The following is an 18,041-nucleotide window of genomic DNA, read 5'->3' on the forward strand; positions in this document are numbered from 1 at the left end:
CAGGTGCCACCTCTCCAGGAGCGAGACAGTTCATGCAGTGTGAGCAGAAAGCTCCAAAGTGAGAAATCCATCCTGGATCAAGGGACCCCTGACCAGAAGCCTCTCTCTGGAGGACCCCGGCAGAGGCCCAGGAGACCTGGGGTCCTGGAGTGGCTGCTTATTTCCCAGGACCAGCCGAAAGCCAAGAAATCCTGGGTGAGTCCTTGTTTGTTTATTTCCACTTCTTTTCTTTATTCCTTTTTAATTTTTTTTTGGTAGGGAAAGGGATGGAGGTCCTTAGGTGGGAAGGTTAAAGTAACTTTCTCCTTAGGTCATGGAAGGTCCCTGAAGTACCCTGTTTCCTGGTTTCCGCAGACTCAATTTTCAGCTCCTCCACCCCGTAATTTTTTAAAATGCATATTGTTCTTTTTATGTGTTTACAAAATGTGTATCATTATTGATGTGAATCCATTTTTAATATATCTTCATGGCATGTACATGTGTATCTCCTGCTCTATTGCTTATATTTTTCATTAAGCACTTTGATTCATTAAGCACCATCCTGTTAGATGACCATCAGCAGTGTCTGGGTCTTCCCTTGCCTCACATTCTCTGTCACTTTTAAGTGCTGTTATTCTTTTTAATTTGAGCCATTCTGGTATGGTGGTATCTCTGTATGGATTTGCTTTGCATTTCCTGCTGGCATGTTTTTTGGATATTTTGTTACCTTACGTGGATGTTTTATGCCTTTTCTTATCCACTAAAAGGCATTTTTATATTCTGGAAGCTTCTTAGAAATGCTGAGTTTCAGGCCACCTCAGTCCTGTTAATCACATTTTTGTTTTAACATGATTCAGTGATTTGTGCACATTGACGTTTAAAGCAAACTTGATACCAAATCCACATTCATGTTTTACCTGCAGTGCTTCTTTCACCTCCAGTATTTTGTTTTGACAGTTTTCAAACACAGGGCAAAATTGAAAGCATTTTATAGTGAACATTTGTATACTCATCATCTTGAATTTACCTTTAACATTTTTATTGTATTTATCACGTTGTCCATATTTCCATCCCTCTGCATCTCTCATCCCATCTTATTTTTGGTATATTTCTTAGTATGTTTCAGGCATCAGCATGCCTCCCTCTAAATACTTCAGTTTGCATAGCATTAACTGTTGTTCATTATTTGTTTACAAGCTGTTGTTGGTTTTTTTTGGTTTTGTTTTGTTTTTTGGCCTTTTCATTCTGTTAATGCTGTCTTTTGATGAACAGCTGTTTCTAATTTTAACTTAATTTAGTTTTTATATATTTTTTATTACTTGTGCTTTTTGTGTCCACCCTAAAAACGTTTTTCTTATCCAGAGCTCATGAAGACATCATTCTTTGTTCACATTTATCTTTTCACAGGTAGACTTATCATACATGTAGAATTATTTATGTTTGGTGTGAGTAGGAGTCAAGATGTGTTTTTTTCATCATATTGTCTAATTGCCCCAGTCTCACTGAAGTGATTGACCTCTCCCTATGTCTTGCAGTGCCACCTTGTTGTATATCAGGAGTCCATAAAAATGGGTTGGTTTCACAACTCATTCTGTTCCATTGGCCTACTTTTCTATCCTTAAGCCAGTTTCACACTATATTTATAATGTCTTGCTATCCAGATGCTTCTGGTTTTGGTTATGAATGCTGTCAACATTCATGTGTGGGTTTTTGTGTGAACATGAGTTTTCAGATCAGTTGGGTAAATATCTAGGAGCTTGACTGCTGGATTGTATGGCGATTCTGTTTAGCTTTGTAAGAGACTGTCTTCAGAGTGGCTTGCAGTTTTGCATTCCCACCTGCAATGAATGAGAGTCCTTGTTCCTCATACTGACCAGTAGTTGGTATTGTCAAGTTGTTAAACATTTCGCCATTCTAATAGAAGTAAGGTGGTATTTCATTGTGGTTTTAAGTTGCATTTTGCTAATGGCTAACTAGTATTATTGAGTATCTTTTATATGTGTTTTATTCTTTTTATATCTTTGGTGAAATATCTGTTAGAGCTTTCCCTCATTTTAATAAAAATGGATTGTGTTGTTTTCTTGTCACTTTTTTTTTTTTAATTCTTTTTTTTTTTTTTTTTTACTGAGGTATAGTTGATTTACAATATTTCTGTTTTGTAAATAAGCTCATTTGTACCCTTTTTAAAGATTCCACATATAATTGATAATATATATATCTCTCTCCTCTGACTTACTTCACTCAGCACGGCAATCTCTAGGTCCATCCCTGTTGCTGTAAATAGCATTTTGTTCTTTTTTATGGCTGAGTAATATTCCATTGTGTGTGTGTGTGTTCAGTCACTCAGTTGTGTCTGACTCCTTGCTACCCGATGGACTGCAGCACACCAGGCTTACCTGTCCTTCACTATCTCCTGGAGTTTGCTCAAACTCATGTGCATTGAGTCCATGATGCCATCTAACCATCTCATCCTCTGTCACCCTCTTCTCCTACACTCAATCTTTCTCAGCATCAGGATCTTTTCCAGTGAGTCAGCTCTTCACATCAGGTGGCCAAAGTATTGGAGCTTCAGCTTTAGCATCAGTCCTTCCAGTGAAATATTCAGGATAGATTTCCTTTAGGATTGACTGGTTTGATCTCCTTGTTGTCCAAGGAACTCTCAAGATTCTTCTCCAGCACCACAGTTTGAAAGCATTCATTCTTCGGCTATCTGCCTTCTTTATGGTACAACTCTCACATATGTATATGACTCCTGGAAAAACCATAGCTTTGACTATATGGACCTTTGTCAGCAAAGTGATGTCTCTGCTTTTTAATACACTAAGTTTGTCATAGCTTTTCTTCCAAGGAGCAAGTGTCCTGTAATTTCATGGCTGCAGTCACCCTCTCTAAATATGTACATACCACATCGTTTTATCCATTCCCCTAGATTGCTTCCATTTCCTGGCCTCTGTAAATAATGCTGCAGTGAATATTGGGCTACATGTATCTTTTCAACTTACAGTTTTCTCCAGATATATGCCTAGGAGTTGGATATTTGTGTCATATGGTAATTCTCTTTTTAGTTTTTTAAGGAACCTCAATACTGTTCTCCATAGTGGCTGTACCAGTTTACATTCCCATCAACAACACAGAGTTCCCTTTTCCCCACACCCTCTCCAGCATCTAGTGTTTGTGGATTTTTTTGATGTTGGCCATTCTTACTGGTGTGAGATGATACCTCATTGTAGTATTGATTTGCATTTCTGTAACAATTAGTGATGTTGAGCATCTTTTCATGTGCTCTTTGGCTATCTCTTGTCATTGATTTTTAAGAGTTCTTTCTTACTCGAGATTTAAATCCTTCATAAGTGATTTCCAAATATTTTCTCCCTGTCTCTGGTTTGTCTTTTCATTTCCATGACAACAACTTTCACAGCAAAATATTTTTAATTTTGGTAAAGTCTGTTTTCTAAATTTTAATTTTTTTTAATGGGTTTTGCTTTTGGTATCATATCTAAAATTTCATTGCCTAAACAAAAGTGCATAAAGTAAAATTTTTTTCTCTGAAGTTTGTATAGTTTTAGTTTTCACATTAAGTCTATGATCCTTCTTATGGGGTATGTTTTGAGTTTCCTTTCTTAATGTCTGTGGATGTACAATGGTCCAGCACCATTATAAAGCACCATTGTTGTAAAGATGATCCTTTCTCTGTTGAAATGCTTTTGTGTCATGTTAAAAAACAACAACAAAATCTTCAAGAGACAGTGTTTATATGGGTCTGTTTCTAGGCTCTCATTTCTGTTCATTGATTTTTGTGTCTAATTTTTCACTAGTATCATGCTATCTAGATTTCATAGGAAGTTTTAAATTGGGCTAGTGGCAAATGCTTAACCTTTGTTCCCTCAGAATCGTTCTGGCTGTTCTAGTTTTTTGTCCTTTCATATTAATTATGGAAGAGCCTGTGGATAGCTACAGAAAACTTGTTAGTAAATCTATAAATCAAATTAGGGAGAATTCACATCTTAACAATACCAAGTTTTCCAACCTGTGAACACCCTGCATCTTTTCATTTTTTTAGGTCTTTGATTTTTTAAAACACTGTATTTTAGAGCATACATATCTCTACATACATATTTTAACATCTTAACCATTTTAAGTGACACTTCAGTGGTATTAAATTTATTCTTTTTATTTATTTATTTTTGGCTGCACTCAGTCATCATTGCTTTTGTGAGGGCTTTCTCTAGTTATGGTGAGTGGGGGCCTCTCAAGGCGGTGGCCTCCTCTGTTGTGCTCCTAGAGCTAGTGCTCTAGGCCTGGGCTTCAGTAGTTGCAGCACACTAGCTCGATAGTTGCAGCTCTCAGATTCTAGAGTGTGGTGGGCTCAGTAGTTGTGGTGCACAGGCTGAGTTGCTCTGCAATGTAGGGAATTCCTGGACCAGAGATCGAACCCATGTCTTCTACACTGGCAGGCACACTCCTGTCCCCTGCCCTACTAGGGAAGTCCTTCAATACATTCATAAAATTGGCAATCATAACTATCATCTGTCTCCACAACTCTTCCTCTTGAAAAACTGCAGGTCTATATCATCAAAACCATAACTCCAAACTCCCCGCCTCTCCATAAGCCCTGGCAAGCACCATTCTACTTTCTGTTTCTGTGATTTTGACTACTCTAGTAGTACATACTGGAGAAGGCAATGGCAACCCATTCCAGTACTCTTGCCTGGAAAATCCCATGGACAGAGGAGCCTCGTAGGTTGCAGTCCCTGGGGTCGCTGCAAGTCGGACACGACTGAGCAGCTTCACTTTCACTTTTCACTTTCATGCATTGGAGAAGGAAATGGCAACCCACTCCAGTGTTCTTGCCTGAAGAATCCCAGAGACGGGGGAGCCTGGTGGGCTGCCATCTATGGGGTCACACAGAGTCGGACACGATTGAAGTGACTCAGCAGCAGCAACAGCAGTAGTACATACAGTACTTGTATGTATACAGACATACAGTAATTGTCTTTTTGTGACTGACTTTTCTCATTTGACATAATGTTCTCAAGGTTCTTCCTGGTTATATTGCAGAACTTTCTTCCTTTTTAAGATAGAATAATAATTTGTTGTGTGTGTATATCACATTTTGTTTATCCATTCATCCATCAATGAATACTTGAATTACTTTCACGTTTGAGCCTCTATGAATGAAAATGCTGGTATAAGCATGAATGTACAAATACCTCCTTAAGACTCTGCTTTCACTTCCTTTGGAGATATACCCAGAATTGGAGTTCCTGGACCATATAGTAATTCTAATGTTTAATTTTTTGAGGCGCCATCAAACTGTTTTCCACAGCAATTACACAACATTATATCCCCACCAGCCATGTACAAGTGTTCCAGTTAATCTGTGTCCTTGCCAACCCTTGTTAATTTTCATGGTATTTGAGAGCCATCCGTGTAAGATGAATCTCATTATAGTTTTGATTTTCATTTTCCTTATGATTAATGATGTTCACCATCTTCATGTGTTTATTGGCCATTTGTGTCTTCCTTGGGAAAATGTCTATTTACATCCTTTGATCACTTTTGAAGAATTTTTTTTCGTTGAGTTTTAGTTCTGTATGTATTCTGGATATTAACCCCTTATAAAATATGTGACTTACAGATACTTTCTCCCATTTTGGGAGTTGCCTTTTACAATGTTGATGTTGTGTTTTGATGCAAAAAATTTTTAAATTTTCATGAAGTCCAGTTGATTGGTATTTTCTTTTATTGCTTGTGCCTTTTGTCATATTCAAGAAAGCACTGTCAAATCTAACATCGGGAAGCTTTTGATGCTATGTTTTCCTCTGAAGAGTTTTACATAGTTTTAGGTTTTACATTTAGGTCTTTGATCTATTTTGAGTTTGTTTTTATATATGGTATTAGATAAGGGTCCAACTTCATTTTTTTCATGTGGATATCCAGCTTTCCCAGCATCATTTAGTGGAAAGACTTTTCTTTTCCCATAAATGATCTTGGAACCATTGTCAACAATCATTTAACCATGTATGCAAGGGTTTGTTTCTGATCGCTCTTCTATTCCATTGTTAACCTCTATGCAAATACCATGTTGTATGTCAGTCTTTCAGTCTTTATGCCAGTTTCACATTATTTTGGTTACTAGTTTTCTACTAAGTTTTGAAATTAGGAAGTATGAGTCCTCCAACTTTGTTCTTTTTCAAGATTGTTTTGGCTATTCAAGGTCCTTTGAGCTTTTTCATATATTTTAGGATGGGTTTTTCTATTTCTGGAAAAAATATTGAAATTTTATTAGGGATGGCATTGAATATGTAGATCACTTTGGATACTACTAACATATTATTAAGGAACATAAAGTATGTTTCTCTTTATTTATGTCTCATTTCTTTTAACAAGATTTCTAGCTTTCATTTTATAAGTCATTTACTTCCTAGGTTAAGTTATTACTTCTTTTTAAAATTTTATTTATTTATTTATTTTTGTTTGCACTGGGTCTTTGTTGCTGTGCATGGGCTTTCTCTAGTTGCGGAGGGTGCACAGGCCTCACTTCCTTGCAGTGCACAGGCTTCTCATTGCTGTGGCTTCTCTTGTTACAAGCACAGGCTCTAGGTGCGTGGCTTCAGTAGTTGCAGTTTGGGCTCTAGGTTGTGCTGGTTTCAGAGTTGTGGCACAGGAGCTCATTAGTTGTGTCTTGGGCCCGAGAGCACACACTCATTAGTTGTAGCACATAGGCTTTAGTTGCCCATAGCATGTGGAATCTTTTCAGACCAGAAATTGAACCTGCATCCCCTGCATTGAAAGGCAGATTCCTATCCACTGTACCATCAGGGAAGTCCAAATTATTAGTTCTTTATGATACTGTTATAAATAGAATCATTTTTATAATTTGCTTTTCTGATTGATCATTGTTAGTGCATAGAAACGAAGCTCATTTTGGTGGGTGACTTTTTGTCCTGTTATTTGCTGAATTCATTTATTCTAACTAGGTTTTGGTGTGTATGTATGTCTGTGGAATCTTTAAGGTTTTCTACATATAAGATGATATTGTCCATGAACAGAGAAATAATATTACTCTGTTTCTAATTTGGATCCCTATTATTTCTTTTTCTTCCCCAGTGGCTCTGACTAGAACTTCCAGTGCTGTGTTGAATAGAAGTGATGAAAGCAGGCATTGGTTCCTCATTCCTGACCTTAGAGGAAAAGCTTTGTCTTTCACCATTGAGTATGATGTTCACTGTAGAATTTTAAGATATGACTTTTATTACGTTGAAATACTTTCCTTCTGTTCCTACTTAATTGTTTTTATCATGAAAGAGTGTGGAATTTTGTCAGTACTTCAGTTGAGATAATCTTTGAGATAATCATTTTTTTAACTTCATTCTGTTAATGTGATGTATTACACTGAGCAGTTTTCCAATGTTGAACCATTCTTGCATTCCAAGAATAAGTCCCATTTGTCATGGTGTATAATCTTTTTAGGAAGCTATAACATTCTGATTTGAATTTATGCCAGCTTAACTTCAGTGACATACAAACACTGCTCCTTTACCGATCTGTCCCAACTCCTTTTGGTTGTTGATGTCATATGTTTATACACTGTGTGCCCCAAATGATAAACAGTTATTTCAAATGCATTAGTCTCTTACAAGTATATACAGGACGAAATGTAGAGTTACAAATGAAAGTTAAAATAATACTATCATTAATGATTACACAGGTATTTACCTTTGTTCAGATCTTTATTTCTTCAAGACAGCTTCTAGTTATTGTGTAGTGTGGTTTCATTTCACCTGCAGGACTCCTTTGAACATTTCTTTCCAAACAGGTCTAGTGGTAGCAAACTACCTTTGGTTTTTCTGGGGATGTATTCATTTCTACCTCACTATGAAGCACAGTTTTGTCACATACAGAATTCTTGACTGATAGGTTTTTTGTTTTTTTTTTTTCTTTTAGCTCTTTGAATATATGGGTTCATAGTCTTTTGGTCTCCAAAGGTTCTGATGAGAAATGTGCTTATAATGTTACTGATGAGCTCTTGTATGAAACAAATCATTTCTTTCTTGATACTTTCAAGGTTCTTTCTCTCTTTGTGTTTGTCTATTGAAAATTTGAGTGTATATGTTTCTTTAAGGTTTCATCATTTTTGGAGTTTGTTGAACTTCTTGGATATTTATATCCATGTCTTTCATCAAATTTAAAATTTCATTTTCAAATTCATTGTTGCCCATTTTTGAAAATTTTAGCCATTCTAGATATGTAATGGTGTCTCACTGTTTTAATTTGTAGTTCCCTAATGATATATAATGTTGAGCACCTTTTCATGTGCTGCTTTGCCATCTGTGTATCATCATGCTCAGATCTGTTGCCCCACAAAGTAGCTGCTACTTACAGCTGTTGCCTTTATTCCACCAAATTTTGACATATCTTTTCTTCAGTGGTGGCTCCTTTAGTCCCCTTTCATGGACTCAGCCTAATGTATTCTTCCCTTATGCCCATGTTCTCCACATGTTCTTTTGTCTTAGCATCTTTGACTCCCTATTAAATTTTTACATATTTAACCTTTGTTTTTCTCTACAATGCTGAACACTTCTTGCAGGCAGGACTGCCTTTCCTCCATTTTATATTACCTGCACTAGGTTGAATACCTGACACATGGTGTTCTCATGTGTTGAATGAAAGGTTAACTGATTTAATGCATATTGATGGGATATTTTCAATAAATTTTGCTTTTCTCCTAAAATATTAAAGAATATAAATAATGGACAGCCTTGGTTGGCTTTTATGACAAACTCAGTAAAATGATTTGAGATTGAATAGGGATCTGCTATTTCAGGGACCATTGTCATTCATGGATGTGTTTGTGGACTTTACCTGGGAAGAGTGGCAGCTGCTGGACTCAGCTCAGAAGCACCTGTACAGGAGTGTGATGTTGGAGAACTTTAGAAACCTGGTGTCCCTGGGTATGTACTGCCCCCTTGAAAGGAGTGTGTGTAATCTGTAGGCTTCCTCTTCTTGGTGGCTGAAAACTGGGGCATTTTTTTAAAATACTGGGTGATTTGGGGCTTATACTTAGAGGCCAAGTTTTCTTATTCTTCCTTTGGCATCAGAATATGCTGGTTGAATGGTGTTTACTTTGTTAGAGTGCAAAAGGGCAGCTTCATCATGTCACCTCTAAACTAAATTTTCCCAATTTTTCTGAATCCCTGGGTCCTAGGCATTCTTGATCTAGATTGTCTATAATTTTCCATTCACAGGATATCAATACACCAAACCCAGTATCATTTTCCAGTTGGAACAAGAAGAGCTGTGGATGATGCACAGCCCAAGTCAGGGCCATTCAGGTGAGTAACCAGAACATTTAGATCTTTTCCTCCTTACTCAGAATCAGTGTGAGGTCTGACATTTTGTTCTCTTTGTGTTTGTACTTTTATGTTATTTGTAGCCATCTTTTGCTCATTATTTCTTCTCTGGTATTCTCAGCTTCCTTCTTTTTTTTCTGAGGTGGTAGACTCATTTCATTATGCATTTAAGCAGCTTTATCTCTTTATCTCACCTCATGTGACTTTCACACCCTTTCTAAATAAAGTTAATCTTCCTAATATTAGAATTGTTTCAGCTGCAATTTTTAATTAACCTTAAATCCACCTATAAGATGAAGTGATTCATTATCACATATTACAAAATGTCCTAAAATGGGCCAGCTCTAAGGATGACTAAGTGATTGACTCATTAAACTGCCACAGGTCTACCCCTTCCTTGCCATTCTAATTATGTATTTTCCTCAAATTTCCTCCCTCGTAGTCATCAGATGGCTATGACAGTTCCAGACAATACCTGCAAATGTACCAGTGACCAGTGGAATAAAGACTGTTCCTTTTTATCAGACATTAAAATCTATTTCAGGAAACCCCAGCAGACTTAACCATGTTCAGTAGGCTAGATTTTTATCACATACCCTGTGTAAAAAAGACTGGCAAGGGAAATGGCAAGCCATCACTGTTGGCTCAGATAAATCATGCTTCCCCTTCGGCAGCGGGTATGGAGATGGGTCTCCAGTTTCCTACCTGAAGCACATGGCCTAAAGGATGGAGGTAGAACATAAAATCAGGTTTGTGCCAGCCAGGAAAAGGGCAGCAGAACTGTCAGCTAGGCAGAAGCGTCCACCTTCACCTTCCTTTTTGGTGAGGAAGCATCCAGTCACACCCTTCTTTCCACCCATCCATCTTCAAAAATACTCTATCCACCCCTCTTTTCATTCTTACACTATATTAGTACAAGTCTAGATCCTTGTTTCTAATCAGAGCTGGTAGTAGTTTTTCACAGTCTGGTGATCTCTAATTAAAATTATCCACATTCATCTCAAACCCTAATAAAATAATGCTCCAAATTCTCCAAGCCAGGCTTCAGCAGTACATGAACCATGAACTTCCAGATGTTCAAGCTGGATTTAGAAAAGGCAGAGGAACCAGAAATCAAATTGCCAAATCCATTGGATCATTGAAAAAGCAAGAGAGTTCCAGAAAAACATCTACTCCTGCTTTATTGACTATGCCAAAGCCTTTGACTGTGTGGATCAGAACAAACTGAAAAATTCTTAAAGAGATGGGAATACCAGACCACCTGACCTGCCTCCTGAGAAATCTGTATGCAAGTCAAGAAGCAATAGTTAGAACTGGACATGGAACAATGGACTGGTTCCAAATTGGGAAAGGAGTACATCAAGGCTGTATATTTTCATGCTGCTTATTTAACTTATACACAGAGTACATCATGCAAAATGCCAGGCTGGATTAAGCACAAGCTGGAATCAAGATTTCTGGGAGAAATATCAATAACCTCAGATTCGTAAATGACACCACCCTTATGGCAGAAAGTGAAGAGGAACTAAAACGCCTCTTGATGAAAGAGGAGAGTGAAAAAGTTGGCTTAAAACTCAACATTCAAAAAACTAAGATCATGGCATCCAGTCCCATCACTTCATGGCAAATAGATGGGGAAACAGTGAAAACAGTGACAGACTTTATTTTTGGGGGGGCTTAAAAATCACTGCAGATAGTGAGTGCAGCCATAAAATTAAAAGACACTTGCTCCTTTGGAGAAAAGCTGTGACAAATTTAGGTAGCATATTAAAAAGCAGAGATACTTACTTTACCCACAAAGGTCCATTTAGTCAAAGTAGTCCAAACTACTGGTTTTTTTAGTAGTCATGTATGGATGTGAGAGTTGGACTATAAAGAAAGCTGAGTGCGAAAGAATTGATGCTTTTGAACCGTGTTGTTGGAGAAGTCTCTTGAGAGTCCCTTGGACTACAAGGAGATCAAACCAGTCAATCCTAAAGGAAATCAGTCCTGAATATTCATTGGAAGGACTGATGCTGAAGCTGCAACTCCCAATATTTTGGCCACCTAATGCGAAGAACTGACTCATTGGAAGACTCTGATACTGGGAAAGATTGAAGGCAGGAGGAGAAGGGGATGACAGGATGAGATGGTTGGATGGCATCACTGACTCGATAGACATGAGTTTGAACAAGCTCTGGGAGTTGGTGATGGACAGGGAAGCCTGCAGTGCTGCAGTTCATGGGGTTGCAAAGAGTTGGACATGTCTGAACTGATCTGCATCAAAAGAATATTTATTTAGACATGTGAAGAAGAGTCTGTGGTGGATAAATTCTAAATTTGTGAAAGATAAACAGAGAAAACTTGGCAGCTAAGTAAAACAACTCAAGAGAAAAAATGATTTATGAATGAAAACCAACCATGGTACACCTGCATGATTTACCTGTGAATAGAAATTACATGGTTGTGAAGATGTAAAACCTGAAGACTGATTTAAGCAAAAATATGAAATAGCTTGATTAGGATGGTGCAAGTATGGGAAGAGAGTGTGTATATCATGGGGAATATTAAGGGAGGAGGATGAAAGGAATTAAATCTCTACCCTACCCCCTGATTAGGAGAAAATCAAGTACAACAGAATAGGCTCTTGTTTAGAAAACATGGAGGAAAATGCCATAAGAAAGAGCTAAGAGACAAAACTTTTTTCCTCTGAGGAGAATGAAAAACAGAGAGGCAAGGTGAACAGATGCTGTTTAAACATTAACTACCCCCTCCCCCCACCAAATTCCAAAAATACAAAATAGATAAAGATCAAGACACAGGTCTGAGTTCTTATGCACAATGACAAATATTTGGAGGCTGAATAGAAGCGAGAATGGGTAAAGTTGACCTATTAATAGATATACCAGAGTAACATGCTGACAAAGGTGAAGGACAGAGCAGGGCATTGAGAGAACACAACAGAAGGTCAGCTTTGAAGAAGCAACGTCACAGGGTCTTAATCATCATACCAGGTTTCTCTACATCCTAAATCTGAACCCTTATTCATTTGTACAGAAACCTCCAAATTATAAATGTTGCCAAACATCAATTCCCACTTAGGGCAGTATCATGCTCTGAGGAATGAAAATTTAATTTTGCTCATTTTTTTCCTTGTTCTTTCTTTTTTTTTTTTTTTAATTTTGGCTGCACTGAATCTTCATTGTGGCATTCGGTTGGATCACATAGTCTTAGTTGCCCTGCAGTATGTGGGATCTTAGTTCCACAACCAGGAATCAAATCAGCATCCCCTGCATTGGAAGATTGATTCTTAACCACTGGGCCACCAGGGAAGTCCCTCCATGTGCTTTCCAAAGAAGCTATTGTACAAAATTTTGAAACTCAAAGCTGTATTTATTATCAGATCTCTATGCCTATTTTCATGTTTTGATTTGTTTCGTTTCTGCAGGTGCCCAGGAGTTTGTGTACATTTACATTTGAGATTTTATTTATATTCAGAACTGATATCGGAAACTAAGAAAAACCTCATGACATGGAATTTTTAAGGCAATTTTATGCTATACTATGCTCATGTCACTATTTATAACATATGAGTATTTTCATTTCTAGACGAAGTCTGGGAAATTGATGGTTGTGTGGAATGGCATCAGGAAAATCAAGGCAAGCTGGGAAGTATGGCAGAAGGCTATCCCTGTACTGCTTTTGGAAAACTGTGTCTTATTACTGCAAATAATGCTTCTTCAAGACAGAGACTTCATAAATGTGTCACAAATGGGAAGAGTTTGAAATGTAGTATAGGTCTCAGTCATAATTACGCTGGAAAGAATCCTAATGACATTCATGCATTGAGGGAATCATCCTTCCTTTCTAAACATGAACAAGCTGTTATTGGCATAAAATACTGTGAAAGTGATGAATCTGGAAAAACTGCCAACAGAAAGCCACTGCTTATTTGCCAACAAATGCATATGGGAGGAAAATCGTTTGAATGCAATTCCTGTGGGAAGGCCTTCAGCAGCAAGTCGAACTTTGTGGTGCATCAGGAAACTCATGAAGAAGCAAAACCCTACAAGTGTGATGGATGTGGGAAAGACTTCAGCAACAAGTCCTACCTCGTTGCACATCAGAGAACTCACACAGGAGAGCAACTACATGAATGTAGTGATTTGAAAACTTTTAGTTTCAATTCACAACTTGTTTTACATCAGAGAATTCACACACAGGAGAATCCCTATGAATGCTGTGAATGTGGGAAAGTCTTCACTAGGAGAGACCAGCTTGTTTCCCACCAGAGAACTCATTCAGGACTGAAACCCTATGGATGTCATGAATGTGGGAAAGCTTTTGGTTTGAAATCACAGCTCATTATACATCAAAGAATTCATACTGGAGAGAAACCCTATGAATGCAGTGATTGTCGGAAAGCCTTTAATACAAAGTCTAACCTCATGGTACATCAGAGAACTCACACAGGAGAGAAACCTTATAGTTGTAGTGAATGTGGGAAAGCTTTTACTTTCAAGTCACAGCTCATTGTACATCAGGGAGCACACAGTGGCGTCAAACCCTATGGATGTAATCAATGTGGAAAAGCTTTCAGTTTAAAGTCACAACTCATTGTACATCAGAGAAGTCACACAGGAGTGAAACCCTATGGATGCAATGAATGTGGGAAAGCTTTTAGGAGCAAGTCGTACCTCGTTATACATCAGAGAACTCACACAGGAGAGAAACTCCATGAATGCTGTGAATGTGGGAGAGCCTTCAGTTTTAATTCACAACTTGTTATACATCAGAGAATTCACACAGGGGAGAATCCCTATGAATGCAGTGAGTGTGGGAAAGCCTTCAGTCGGAAATATCAGCTCATTTCACACCAGAGAACTCATGCAGGGGAGAAGCCCTATGAATGCAGTGATTGTGGGAAAACTTTTGGTTTGAAATCACAGCTCGTGATACATCAGCGAACTCATACAGGAGAGAAGCCCTATGAATGTAGTGAATGTCAGAAAGCCTTTAATACAAAATCAAACCTTATTGTACATCAGAGAACCCACACAGGAGAAAAACCATATGGTTGTAGTGAATGTGGGAAATCCTTTACTTTTAAATCACAGCTCATTGTACATCAGGGAGCACACACTGGGATAAAACCGTATGGTTGTAACCAGTGTGGGAAAGCCTTCAGTTTGAAGTCACAGCTCATTGTACATCAGAGAAGTCACACAGGATTGAAACCCTATGGGTGCATTGAATGTGGGAAAGCTTTTAGGAGCAAGTCCTACCTCATCATACATACAAGGACTCACACAGGGGAGAAACCACATGAATGCAGTGAATGCGGAAAATCCTTCAGTTTTAACTCACAACTTATTGTACATCAGAGAATTCATACAGGTGAGAGTCCCTATGAATGCAGTGATTGTGGGAAAGCCTTTAATAGGAAAGACCAGCTTATCTCACATCAGCGAACTCATGCAGGGGAAAAACCTTATGGGTGTAGTGAGTGTGGGAAAGCCTTTAGTAGCAAGTCATATCTCATTATACACATGAGAACTCATTCAGGAGAGAAACCATATGAATGTCACAAATGTGGGAAAGCCTTCATTTGGAAGTCACTACTAATTGTACATGAGCGAACTCATGCAGGGGAAAACCCTTATAAATGCAGTCAGTGTGAGAAATCCTTCAGTGGGAAATTACGGCTCCTTGTACATCAGAGAATGCACATGAGAGAGAAGCCCTATGAATGCAATGAGTGTGAAAAAGCCTTCATTAGGAAGTCTCAGCTCATTGTACATCAGAGGACTCATTCAGGGGAAAAACCCTATGAATGCAGTGAATGCGGAAAAACTTTCTCTCAGAAATCAATTCTCAGTGCACATCAGAGGACTCATACTGGAGAGAAACCCTGTAAATGCACTGAATGTGGGAAAGCCTTTTGTTGGAAGTCACAACTCATTATGCATCAGAGAACTCATGCAGATGAGAAACATATTGGTGAGTTAAATATCAGAAACTTTTTCTCAAAAGTGAATTCACCGGAATTCCTAGAAAATTCATACAGAGGAGAAACTTTATAATTGGAATCATTGTACACCATGTATGTATGGCATGTGGAAAGGAATCCACAGAAAGCTGTTTTTTATACACACACACACACAGAAATCAGTAAATGTACACAGGAACTGTATGAATTCAGTGAACCCTCTGAAAGTTCTTAGCAGGAATTCACAACATGTCTTTAATTTGTGCAGTTGAGGAACAATATGAATGAAGTGAATATCAGAAACTCATTTCTTAACATGCTAACATCTGCAAAGAGTTAATTCCATAATGCAAATGAATATAGAATACAGTCCTTTAAAATTCATAATTTATTGGAATTAGGATTTTAATGAGAAAAAAGTGTTAATTGAATGTATTGCAGGCATCAGAAGCTAATATGTTGGAGAAACCATGGTATAAAATTAGGGAAATTCTTCATCTAGAAATCACAGGCTTCTAATAAAAAAGTAAAATTTTGAGTGAGTGAAGATCTATGAATATTTTTTAAACCTCTACAGGAAGGTTTACTATTTTGATTCATCTGGAAAAAAATTTTCCCTTATAAGTTTAGGGGAAATTATGCTTCAAATTATGCCTCTAAACTCTTAGGGAAAGCTTGTAAAAAAAATAACTATCCAACTATCAATGATAGACATTTTATAGAATATAAAGATTTTCTTACCTGAGTAAATGTAATCATGATAATAATAAGGATCACATCAGAAGCCCTGCAGCAATGTTTAGGTGTTTTCTTCCTTTCTGTACTATAAAATGTGTTTTGTGGACTTCGACATATTCTTACGGATGTGACATTTGATAAATAAATTAACTAGATAACAATACTGTTTCCCAGGGATTTATACTCTGCATAGCAACATCTTTCTTTAAAATACAACTTGTTACTAGAATAATATGGCATATAAATGCATTTCTGTACTTTAAAACTTCTACTATTGTTTTGTACTCTCTGTAAATGGACCTGAAAGCTCTCTCTTCAGTTATATAATCAGTATAGCTCACGCTTCATGTGATTGCATATCTGGAATCTGTCCTGCCCTCTTTGATTAGAATACCTTGATTTCCTTTAAGAGAACTGACAGTGTATGCAATGTATACATGATCAGATCGTCATTCAGGGTACCCTGCCAGGAGTTGGCTGAGATAGTCCAGAATTTAAATTTTTAATGGACTCTTTAGTACAGAAAATTAAACTTAGCTTTTGTTCTCAGGTAACATCTTGCTGCAAATATTAATTAGTTCCTTCTACATAGATTACCCAGAATAGCTTTAGTTGTTGTCACTTCTTAATTCTAGTTTGCTTCTCTCTTAATTTGAGCTATCTGGTATCCTCTCAGTACTTTTAAATGATACCTTTAAGTGATGCTGCTGAAGTGTGCATGTATACCTGTAGATTCAGAGCAGTGAAAAGTCATTCTACCAGTGGCTTAGTTACAAAATCAGTTTTTTTAATAACCTCACCAATTACCTTTTATGTATTAGCATTAATCTGGAAAGAGCTAGAACCCTGAAAATAAGTTTAGGGCTATCTTGGAGGAATATGAGGATTTAAAACTGCAGATACTTCTGAAACACCCACTACTTTGTGCCCTTCAGTGGGGAATCCCATTGCTTACCCAAAGAAACTGTTTCTTCCATGAAGGATATAGTTACTGATTTCTGAATCCCTAATCCTTATGCAGGATCCAAAGTAGAAACTTGGGGTGAAGAATGATGACTCACAGAAAGGAAGACAAAGCTTACATAAGGAAAGAATTTCAGATATTTGCTATAGTCTATCCCCTAAACTTGGAAAATGTCATGAATGTGTATTTTGTCATTGATGTTCCAAGGAAGATACATGCACATAATAAAGAATAAACATATTCTGTGTCCCACTCTCCAAGGTCTATTAGATTGTAAAGGTGCTGTGTTGTGTGATGCATTCACATGCAGCCTCCTCCAGTAGACGCCAGAGATGTCAATGTAATGTTGGAGATGTAAGTCAAGTACTGTGTGAAAGGATATTGCTGGATTGGGCTTGATCTTAAATGGAAAGTTTTCCAGGTGAATGAAACTGAGCAAAAATGAATAGATTTTTATAAGCAAAAAAGTTAAAAATTGAATCTCTGGCTTGAAAATCTACCTAGTTCCTCTAACTCTGCCCTAGCCCCAGAAAAGAAAGATGTATCTGAGACTTTCTTAATAGTTGATATTTTTCAGGAACATTAAGGGAACGATAATTCTCATGTTTTACAGTGTATGCACAGGAATTAGACATTTTGGGGGAAAATGACAAAGTCATTTGCGAACATGTAATAGATTTTAAAATCCTAAATGGAATTACAGCAAAAATGGATCCAATAATGTATAGTTTTTATTTCGTTAAGTCATGACATTATTTAGTATAGCAGACTGTTAGTAGTGAACCCAATATTTTATTACCAACAGTATCACTGTATTTTTCATAATGTTAATGTGCCTGGCTACATTTTTGCATCCTCTTTGTAGTTAAGTGCAATCGTGCTGCTAATTCTGAATAATGAAATGGAAATAGAAGTTACTGAGGAATAATGTAAGGTTTTTCTGAAGAAAAACATGTGAGGGAAACCCCCTGCTGCTGCTAAGTCACTTCAGTCTTGTCCGACTCTGTGCGACCCCATAGACGGCAGCCCACCAGGCTCC

At 37.5% G+C, this 18,041-nt stretch overlaps 1 protein-coding gene across 5 annotated transcripts in view; it reads left to right on the plus strand.

The window, feature by feature from the left end:
• The window catches only part of ZNF268 (zinc finger protein 268), a 34,644-nt gene extending 17,395 nt beyond the window's left edge, over positions 1 to 17,249 (plus strand). For 3 of the 5 annotated variants that reach the window (XM_061384385.1, XM_061384386.1, XM_061384384.1), the window contains exons 3-6: positions 4 to 195; positions 8,807 to 8,933; positions 9,228 to 9,314; positions 12,921 to 17,249. In XM_061384385.1, the coding sequence (XP_061240369.1) occupies positions 4 to 195; positions 8,807 to 8,933; positions 9,228 to 9,314; positions 12,921 to 15,394 (2,880 nt within the window). In that variant the 3' untranslated portion in view covers positions 15,395 to 17,249. Of the gene's footprint in view, positions 1 to 3; positions 196 to 8,806; positions 8,934 to 9,227; positions 9,315 to 12,759 lie in introns of all 5 variants that reach the window. The other 2 variants (XM_061384387.1, XM_061384388.1) reach the window with 2 other exon arrangements.
• Positions 17,250 to 18,041: the final 792 nt, after the last annotated feature.

The sequence above is a fragment of the Bos javanicus genome, chromosome 17 (genome assembly GCF_032452875.1).
Source record: "Bos javanicus breed banteng chromosome 17, ARS-OSU_banteng_1.0, whole genome shotgun sequence".
Taxonomy (NCBI): Eukaryota; Metazoa; Chordata; class Mammalia; order Artiodactyla; family Bovidae; genus Bos; species Bos javanicus.